A 10829-nucleotide genomic window follows, 5' to 3' on the forward strand; every position below is an offset into this window, starting at 1 on the left:
TATTTTCATTAATTTGTATGGCAGAGAGGAGAGGCGAAAATCAAACTATGTGTCCATGACCTCCATCCTCTCTGACATAAAAATACTCAAGGATGTGTGCCGGTATGGATTTTCATGCCAGCGCAAATACTGTGGGATTCCTATGGAGTCCTCTGGCTTTTTGCAGTAGCAAATAGCTGGCGGAATCCATGGTATTCCATTGTAAACACTGCCAGGTTTGCGTTCACAATGCATAGATAGCAGGCAGCGTTTACTTCATTGCGTGGCAGAGTGCAAAAGGGCAGCATACAAGTGTGTACGAGGCCTTTTTTCCCTCCCCTTTTGCACATCGGTGTGCAAATGAGGAACATTTGGAGGCAGGGGCTTGTTTACACAGAAGTAGAAATGTAAAGATCCCCCCTACCAGACTTCTCAGGAACTCGAAAATTAGCTACAGAGTGTGTTCTCATTTTTGCCACTTAACATTACCATTTTGTGACTTAACTGTTTTTTTCTCATTCACCACTAGAACATCCCGCGTGGTCATATGGTGATCTTGTTCTCTATATTCGTTTTAGAGCTACCTCTTTGGTACTCTGGAGATAAACAAGGGCTATTCAGCACACATGTGTAACAATTTGACATGTTTATGGTTTCTATGAGCTTTGTGTTCATGTTTGCAAGGCTTCCCCGTCCATCTCTTTAAAGGCTCTTGTTTAATGACTTTCTTCCGGTTATGGATACCAAATGTCCTCAATACTGTCTTCAGTGTTTATAGTGGCTTTAAGATCTGGTTCTTGCTTAGGATATGGCTGTGGGTTTTCAGAGCTATGTGAGTAGGAAGACAACCAGTGCCTGGTGGTCTTTTAAAAGATAGATAATGGTATTAAAATCTGCCATTCAGATTCAGCCCAAGAGCTGTGAAGTCATCTTGATGACACCTGAAGAGTAATGTTGTAGATGTCCACAAATCTAGTGTTTAGCACTATCAAAGTGGATCAAAAACTGACCAAAATAAGAAGAGCAAGACAAAGAGATAAGGATGGGGGCGTAAGTCTTACCCTTTTGAAAGTTAGTATTTCGGAGCAATACGTACAGTTAGAGGGACATTTGGACAGATGTGGAGGTTTAACTAGCAGAAAAAGAAGACAATTTTCTTAATTTACACATTCTTTGAGGAGTGGCCTCTACAGTGCTGCAATAGAAAGTCTCTCTGTCATTCATAAGTGTTTAGGATCTGTTGCTTATCAGATGAAGCAACCTTCAGTAGACGAGGTCAATGTAAATCAGGTTGGGTTTGGTTCTGGACCAGGAGATTATGACGTAGGAGGAGAGGTTCTTGAACAACTCATGGATGTTCTATTTATTATTAGTAACCCGGCGAGAGACAATCAGAAGGCAAGAGCCATTCTGATTGGCTCTCGCCAGGTCCCTACCTGGCCGGGAATCCCTTCATCGGGATTCCACGGCCTTTGTTCCCGGCGGGGGTCGTGTCAGCCCCTCAGCCAATGAGGAGGCTCGAAGCGGGGCCATCCCCGCTCTGAGCCTCCCCGCGGCTGAGAGGCTGCCTTCACCCCCCGCCGGGGACTCGGGTAAGGAATTCTTTTTTTCTAAATCCCCTCCTTTCCCCCGCCCCGCCCCACCCACTTGCCTTCTTGTACCTGCGTCCCCGGCGGGGGACGAGGAAAGCCCACAGCCGTGTGGAGACTCGGAGCGGGGCCATCCCCGCTCCGCGCCTCCACACGTCTGGAGGCTTCCCTCGTCCCCCGCCGGGGACGCAGGTACGTTTTTTTTTTTTTCTCCCCCCTCCCACTCCCGCCCTCCCAACCCCACTTACCTTATTTTTGATCCTTTTTCGGGAGCGGACGCGCTGGGAACACTTGTGTTCCCAGCGCGTCCGCTCCCGATGCCCGCCATGGAAAGGGAAAACGGACTCCATTTTCCCTTTCCATGGCAGCGGCCATTTTCTTGGTCGTTTATATTTCTCCTGAAACGCTGCAGCGCCGAAAGGCTGCAGCGTTTCAGGACAAAAAAAAAGCTTTTAGTGCCCCGGTCACGCAATTTGTGACGGCCCGGGGAATTAATAGCGATAAAACCCTCGGGTTTTATCGCTCGGGTCCTTACCTATGGGCCCCGGGGCATTACCTGAGACGGTAATGCCCCCGACGCTCGGGTTCTATTGCTTAAAAAAGCTGTGGATGTCCTCAGTTGTTTTGCATTGTATGGCTGGGCGTGGGCAGCAGACACTATTATAATGAAACCAAGAAATGAATTAACAAGATGCAGACACAACAAGGTGTAGAAATTATTGGAAATCCACTGTAAAGACATTGTGTGAGTTCAATACTAACTACAGTTGTGCAAAATGAGAAAGAAGCTAATGAGATTTAACTGGCAGTCCACATGTGCAATAAATGTTCAGTTACAAATTAATTAATTTCACAAATCATTTAATGGAATATAGCAGTAGAGTCTGTGAAACATACTTGAGGAATAAAATGTGTAGGACTGTTTGAATATTCCAATTCTCATTTCACCCTCTTCCTTGCAGGTTCTTCTGCAGTTTGATGCCTTCGATCTACAGTCCTCTCTAAACTGTGTCTCAGACTATGTTAAAATTTATGATGGTGACAGCAAGACCGCACCAGTCTTACTGAACAAGGCTTGTGGATCTGGATTACCTCCACCTTTCACGTCTTCTGGGAATGAGATGCTGGTGGAGTTTGTCACAGACAACTCCATTACTGGCAGTGGTTTCAAGGCATCCTACAGCAATGGTAGGACTTGCAATGCTTGCATTCTCTAACCCATACGAAGAAGGACACACCTGCCTGTTACATTATTGTCTAAATTGTCTAATAGGGCCATTGGTTGTATCTAAGTTTAGTTTTCTTGGATATTGTTGAGGTCCATGATAGCCACTGTTACAATCATGTTCATACGTTTACAGCACAGGAAGTCACCCAAGCCTAAAACAGGACTTTAGTCTGAAAAGCATAGGCAAATGTATCTTATGAACCATAGTGCCTTCGGCAGGTAAAGACAAATTAATGATTCCTGAATACATTGGTGTAGGGCGTTTGGGGTGTTTGCATCTCTTTTTTTCTTGTAATCATTGCCTGTCAAATGAAAGGTTATTGTCTAAAGTTCAATGTTTTGTAATTAAGTGAAGGGTTGCAGACAATTTGCTAAGTACATTGTGTGGTGTGAACTTGATGGTGCTCAGGGAGGTTGGCAGACTACGCTCCTATGGCTGTTCTTTTAATGAGAGTTCATATAATAAGCCCCAGTGATTTTTATTGTTCCACCGATAACCTATTTCATGGTGGCAGTTGGGTTTCATTCTTACTTTGCTATTGCTATAGAACTAACGCGGCACTGCAAGAATCTCTCTTGGTAAAAGTAAGAAAACTTTCTGCCCAAGCTCGTGCGCTTGACAAGAAATATGTCCGCTTCTCCTTGGTTCCGACAATAAGATTCTACCGAGGTAAGGTGGTTCCCTCTTTGACATATGCCACCGAGGCCATGCCACAGACACCGGCGACCCTTTGGACCCGGCTGGAGGGGTACTTTTGGCGATCTGTTTTGGGTCTACCAAAGTGTTCCTCTATGGTTGTGAGACGAAGAGAAATGGGTCTTCTCTCACTGGCGGCAACCATCATAATAAATAGCATGATGCTATACAGAAAAATTCTGTTTCCGAACTGTCAAACTATCCTAGATATAATTAGGAAAGAAACAGAAGGTATGAGATGCAACATGCTAAAAAAGTGGGAAACTGCTCGCAGATCAAAGTTGAATGAAATCTCGGCTTCTGAAGTGGAGCTCTTACAGAACCCAATGAAAATAAAGAGGAAAATCGAGGAGCTCGACTGGATAAAGACTCTGGAACATGCCACCAAGTTTAAAACTACTAGCCATCTCCCTCCTCAGCCGAGCAAATTGAACTGCATTCCAAACTATTTGACTAAATTCCCCAGTAAACCAATAAGCAACCTTTTCTTCAAGGCGTGACTAAACATCCTTGAAACCAATGAGATTCGGGTGATAAGAGGCCTATCCAGCTCCAAAAACTGTCGCTTTTATAATAAAGAGGAGGAGACTGAAACAATTAGGCACCTGCTTCTGAATTGTCAGGGAACCCAGTCAATGTGCAAAAAATACCTGCTACCGCACTTGTCAGCATCCTATACTCAAGAGGAAGATTTGTGGTGGAAAAGACTAATTAGCGGCGAAAGAACTGCTTGGACTATCGCCACAGCTCAGTCATTGAAACTGATCTTAGGTTCCCTCCCTCCAACACCATTGAGCTCCTAATAGTAGTTTCTGTTTCTGGTTCGAGCCCCCAATCTCCCTGAGTATTCTGAGTTTCGGGGACGTTTGTTTGCTTGCTGATTGACTTTTTAGAAAGAAAAAAAAAATTCTGAGTGATTGAATTTTCTCTTTATGTATCCGTTGTATCCGTCTTCCTTGTAAAAATCATTAATTTGATTAAAACAAGTAGATAAAAAAATAATAATAAAAAAAATATATATAATGTTTTCGAAGAGATGTAAGTTAGAATTTACTGGTCAGTGAAGTGGCAGATGCCGGATGTTACATGGAAACAGGCGGAGGCCTTACTCAGGACCCAGGTGTTAGTCTTTTAGTTTTCCTCAAGTAACTCCAGCGTTGTTGGTGTTCCATCTGTTGCCATTACAAGAGATTGTGCATTAGATAATGTTTCAACATTCCCTAAGGTGATGTTTTCATTTATTTCTCAGTGCAATGTGGCAACACATTTACCAGCTCTCCGGGGACAATCTCATCTCCATTCTATCCCAATGTTTACCACTCCAACATGGACTGTGATTTCTACATATTAGCTCCAGTTGGGTATAAGGTGAGTGGAAAAGATAATTAATGGGCCCCCGGCAATAAGGTTTGGCACACAGCGGTGACCGATACCGGAGAGAATGATGCCTTACAAGTCTTTGAAACTTTGATAGAGCGCTCAGTGTTGCATCATGTTGTGAGATTGAAGATATGTTCTGTATGTTATCCCCCAGCTCATTTCTCCTATCATGTGATCTTTGGAATGCTTGAGTCTGTGCGGTTCCTAATTCGCATGTACACCTGCCAGCAGATCCCACAATCCCTTCCAGATCTTCAAAGCCTGCATACTGCCAGGCTTTGGATCTTGTTAACAGAACCAAAAGAACCATAGGACGCTTCATTTTGCCTTGAACCCTCAAAACGATCCTACACCCACTATCTGAACTAAGGTGTTTGGGTTCTTGAGTTTTCTATTTAACTGACATTGATGTAACTATACAAGTCAGACAGCATGAAGAGACGAAATGGCTGTGGTGCAGGGAGAGGTGGAGGACTGCAGCTGAAAAACAATTGTTTTTTACATTTGTTAGGGAGAGTTTTGCACAACCCTCTTGTGAGTACTGTGCAACCACCTAACCTAATGGTAGAACAGTATGTCACCCAAGAGACAATGCAACACGTCAGGATTGAGGAGGACTAGCAGGAAGGTACAATTGTTCAAAATAGTTGCTGTTAGGTAAGATTTTGTGATGTCCATCTGGTAAGGGACTTTACAAGACTTACCTGCTTGGTATTCATGACATAACTGTTAACATAGGCCTGTACTAAACAAGGCGGTAGAGTGGCTGAGCAGTAGAGTAGTACAATGAAATTAGTAAAGACAAGTAGTCAAGTAAACACTTACACCCTTAAAAGTTATATCACATGAATTATGTATATATACACAAAGAAAAGGAATCACACTAGGTTATGCAGCAACTAATAGTAACATCAAACAGAATTTCAGAATCAAGTACATACCTTTTGTACTAAAACATTCCCAGCGCACAGAGTGACATCAATTAAGGGCAGTAGTACCACTTATGGTTCAGCATACAATATTGAGTTTGGAAGGAAAACGTGTTAGAGTAGAATAGAACACTGTAGCACTGTAACCATCGTATTTTCTCCCGGAAGGATATAGAAGTCTTTTCCCCAGCAATAAGAGTGTCAAACAATCAAAACCTTTCTAGGGAACAAGCACTGTCAAAGCCAGAAGGGTTCAGAAGGTATGCCTTTAGGGATCCAGGACAGCCAAATTCAATAGGGCAGTTCTAGTTATGACGCAATCTTGTTAGAAAAACTTAGTGGAACAGTCAGTCATTCATTGAAGAAAAATCCAGGAGCTCAAGTGAGCCTACCTGAGGTGTAGAAGATGTGAAGCCTGCACAAGTGAATTGCAGTAATTCAAAAAGAAGCTAGGAAGTACTAGATTTGGCTAAAGGTGGTTAAACTGAAAGCTCCAGGATTTGTACAAAACTGTTGCCCTCATTTGAGCACCCCCCCAGTCACTGCGACTTTGGGGGCGCAGAAAACACTGACTCACATTACTTCACCCAAACAGAGCATTGAGTAACGTTAGACAGGGGTTGCAGGGGTGTGCCCCGCTTGCCATTGTAGGAAGCGGGGGACAAGAAAGTAAAAAAGGAAATAAAAGCACCGTGGGGCATCAGCTCCGACCCACGTAAGTCAGTGCCAAGGGATAGCAGGGAGTCGGCGGCGCACACTTCTATGTGCGCCGCAAAGGTAAGTGAGGTGGGGGGCTCAGTTATGGGAATGCGGGTCGGTATGTCCATAAAGTGATCTATTTGATCACTGCGCCATGCTGTAATTGGCGTCAGCATGTTCATCGGTGCAGTTACAGGCGGTGCAGTGATCACATAGATTCATGACCTACAATACCTTAGAATTGAAGCAGATGTTCCAGCTGGCTTCCTTCTTGATGCAGCGATGCAGACCCTTGTTCCTGGACCTTGGTTGTGGTGACGAAAGGAAGGACATCAGGGACTCTGCAGCAATGGATTGCACATGTTTCAGTGGCTCCTCATGGTTTTGGCACCTTTTTCTCAGCACACAATAGGAACGAATATCTCCAGTTGGAATATTCTCGTCCCTTGGTCCTGAACTCTGGACAAAGATTCCTGGATTCTGTAAACTCACAAGGATGTCTGCAAAGTTTCTGCCGGATTTATCCTTCGGAAGACATTGCACACATCGATGGTCCAGGTACCCCGGGTGTTGGGAAATTGCATCACAGGAAGGTTGCAGCGACACAGAGGTTGGCCCAGAACAAATCAGGTCTTGAGGCTAGTTGGTCACAGGGGCAACCCATCGAATCCCCCATTGGTTGGTTCTGACTGCGTAGCTATGTGTGGTCACTCATACATATTTGTGGGAAACATGTACACCTCTCCAATTGGAAAAAACACCAGCCAACTCGCGTGCACAGTTGGCAAGATCAGGTTTACAAAATGATAACATAAAAGTATATTTAGATTGTAGCTGCAGTTTCTTATCACTTGCTGCCAACATTACATTACACGTGATGCATTTCCCCACACTAACTCATAGATCAATTAAGAGTAGGCGATTTATGCAGATAGGTTTTTAAAAGGGTTTGGAACATGCCTGTGAATGGCAATACAAGTTACAGATGTGTGGGAGCTTATCAATATTTGCACTGCCTTCCTCTAATCTGGCTTTGACATTCCCCTGGCACTGTCGTCTACTGCAGATGTATGCTTGCCAATTGTTTGCAACTGTATGTACAATAGAAACTTCTTTCAGATGCACAGCATATTGTATATCATTTACACATGTACAAATTAGAGGTGTTCCCGGTGGAAGTCCCATTTATGTCTAGAAACGTGTGTGACTCAGATCCTAAATGTAATACTTAAGAGACGGCATCCCTTTGCAAGGACAGAGAAGGACAATGAATGATAACTATGTAACAATTCCCCCTTTCCTTTCGTCGTGCTACAGGTCTCGTTGAGCTTTACAACTTTTAACATTGAGGCTGATGCAACCTGCGCTTATGACAACCTGTCCATTTTCAACGGAGCCAAGACTACCTCTCAACGTGTGGGCAAATACTGCGGAACCAACCTCGTCCCACCACCAGTGACCTCCACTGGGAACTCATTGCTGCTCCAGTTCCACAGTGATGAATCCTTGAACTTGAAGGGATTCCAGGCCACCTACACCTTTGGTAAGTTGAACGTTGCAACATCCGCTCACTCTGTGGCATTGGTGGGAGACCTTATTTCTTACCTGAAAGCAAGAGGTGATTGACCTGTGCAGATAGCGTGGGAGGTGCTCTGTGAAGCAAAGATGCCTGAATGCACTGTAGGCTAGATGCGGAGAATGCACAATTGTAAAACCATTGCGTACATCTCTGTACTCACCACTCACATCCTTGAGATCACAGCCCCTCCCATGTTTAGGGATATGATTTGGCATAAATCCTTTGCCGCTGTCTGATACTATCTCATTTCCCGTGTTGTTCAGCCTGTCCAGAAAAATATGTTTGCTGGCAGGGCACTGGAACCTGCAGGCACAGTCACGAGGAATGAACTACCACTCACCCTCATAGTGGAAGAAAATCAGTTGTTTTGTCGAAAACGTTGAAGGACATGTTTACATTTTCATTAAAAAAGCATTTGACTATTAACATATCAAGTTGCTCATGTCTGTTGCCCACCTATATTGTTGCTACAGTAACTTGTTGAACTCTTGTAATTATCCCACACTTAGCTGGTATTGTATCTGCCCTGCTCCTTTGTTTTCTACTAAATCTTGCAAATACTCACCAGTTATACTCCTCTAGCACTAGCACTCTCCCCCAACTTTGCACTTAACTGATATGATTGTTCCAAAGCAGTGAGTGATCAGAACCTGTCGTCCTCCCTCCATTTTCCTTTTCCTTTTGGAGCATTTAGTGCCTTGTAAATCACCAATAAATATGACCTGATTCATGAACGTATTTTATAATGGTGCAATACAATTGGAAACACTCTGTGAATCAGGCCCATAGTCTACTGACAAAGCTAGTTGCTACTAGCCTAAACAATCACCATCTTGCTTAGGGCACTACGGCCTTGTGGCATCCCAGTCGATGTGGGAGTAGGGGTATACCCAGCCTGTGCTATATATAGGTAAACCCTCCATATCTCAGTGTTGGGGAATGACAGAGGCTGCCATAGATCTCTGTGCTCCTCCCAGAGCATTATTGTCAATTTAGATTGAACAATGTCATAGCCTTTTCCATGTGACTGGTGACGGAAAAGTTGATGTAACAACCTTGTAAAATTGACTGACACTGGAGATTAAAGAACACAAATGACAGATTTTCATTGAAAAATGTGAAAGGGGACTGGGCCTTTATCAGTGACACTGAGTCTGGAGCGAGTCCCCCTCTGGGTCTGAGAAGAACAGCTCATTTCAGTGGCCCATAGGGGCCTTAATGCTGCATATACCGTGACATGCTTCCACCCACCGAAACATGCATGACTCCCTTTGGGGATGCAAAGATCTTCTATCAAATCTATGGTTTATATTCATCTCCCTTTCTTTACCCTAGTGAAAGCCTGATCCAAGAGAAGGAATCCTGAAAGAATGCAATTGGATTATAGCATCGAACCGTGTGATGTTCCTGAATTCACATTTATTTCTCTCTCTTGTTTCATTCTCTACTGTAGTCCTTTTTCTCTGAAGGAGTCGTTAGTTCCCTCGTTATATATGTGGTACATGTTGGTATGTGATGTCTTAGCATAATCTGTTTTTTGAAAGTCTGAGAGAAGTGTAAAGTGATCTATTGAGATGAAGTGATAAAATGAAATAAAAACTAAAACCTGACCCTGAATTCTTTGATTTCGTCACAAATGACATTGCTAGAATACATATAGTGAGGAACCTACCCTCGATGACCAGCAGTCTGTGAGTAACAGGCCCTGCTTGGCCATAAATCATTTTATGCCTATGTCTGATCACTTGATCTTTAAGCAGCAGCCTCCACCAACACTGCAGTTTGTCTCTGTGAGTTGCCTGCAGGCTTCCCCAGCTTGTTTGACCCCACTGTGTGTCTGACTGCTGCTCCCATGCAGCACACAGTCACGCCTTTGGTTGGTGAACTACTGCAAGGTCAGACCAGTGGCAGATATACTTGATGGTATGGCAGGGGAGGGTAATGACTAGAACAGGTCCCATTAATAAGGACACTGCTATGTTTCACAACGTGTGGCCTCCTTTTGGGGATTTCCTTGCGCCTCATTTCTGTGAGGTGGCCATTTTCCTTTGCACCTCTCGAAATGGACAGCATCAATCAGGGATCTTTGGAGGACTTGAAATATAGAGTGCACATTATTATCTAATATCTCAACAGCTCTGCTCTGGATCTATGTCAAACCTGTGGCTTAAAAGCACCATTAATCGCCAAGAGGTAGCTAGGTCGAACATTCAAGCTAACCACTAAGAATAGGTGGAGCATTCATGATGTACAATACTTGTGCAGAGTTACAATGGCAATAAAATAATAAATGTTTAGATATTTTACATATAATCATGTGAAAATTAAACATGGTTGCAACCTGGAGTTTTGCCATAGCGCCTGCTAACAAATGAAAACAATTCTAGAAGATTCTATCTCTTTCTCGTCGAGGCTACATGTTCGTGCCACATGGACCATTTTGTCTGTGCCTACAGCTCTTTTGGCGTTTGCATGGGAAAGGAAACACTGCCCTCAGAACTCAATTATTAAGACCACAGAGCGGCCAAACCTACAGCAGAGAGTGCTGACCAATAAATCCTGCTATCCTTGTTTTGGAAAGGCAGTAGTGCAAGGCTCGCAATCCCATCCAGGGCTCGTGCAAGACATGGTGCAAGGCCTACCATAATTACAGGGTTTTCTATCTACCAAAGACTACAGAAATCGCTGAACAGCGTTTGAGAACAAAAACTAGCTGGGTGGTCACACCAGAGGAGATTGCAACCATTCA

At 43.8% G+C, this 10829-nt stretch overlaps 1 protein-coding gene across 1 annotated transcript in view; it reads left to right on the top strand.

Moving 5' to 3' along the window:
- The window catches only part of LOC138504721 (embryonic protein UVS.2-like), a 44352-nt gene extending 34665 nt beyond the window's left edge, over positions 1 to 9687 (top strand). Inside the window, exons 10-13 of the mRNA XM_069625258.1 lie at positions 2531 to 2756; positions 4743 to 4861; positions 7819 to 8044; positions 9416 to 9687. Of these exons, the coding sequence (XP_069481359.1) occupies positions 2531 to 2756; positions 4743 to 4861; positions 7819 to 8044; positions 9416 to 9426 (582 nt within the window). The 3' untranslated portion in view covers positions 9427 to 9687. The remainder of the gene's footprint in view (positions 1 to 2530; positions 2757 to 4742; positions 4862 to 7818; positions 8045 to 9415) is intronic.
- Positions 9688 to 10829: the final 1142 nt, after the last annotated feature.

Source organism: Ambystoma mexicanum, chromosome 11 (genome assembly GCF_040938575.1).
Source record: "Ambystoma mexicanum isolate Mex_15411 chromosome 11, UKY_AmexF1_1, whole genome shotgun sequence".
In the NCBI taxonomy this organism is placed as follows: domain Eukaryota; kingdom Metazoa; phylum Chordata; class Amphibia; order Caudata; family Ambystomatidae; genus Ambystoma; species Ambystoma mexicanum.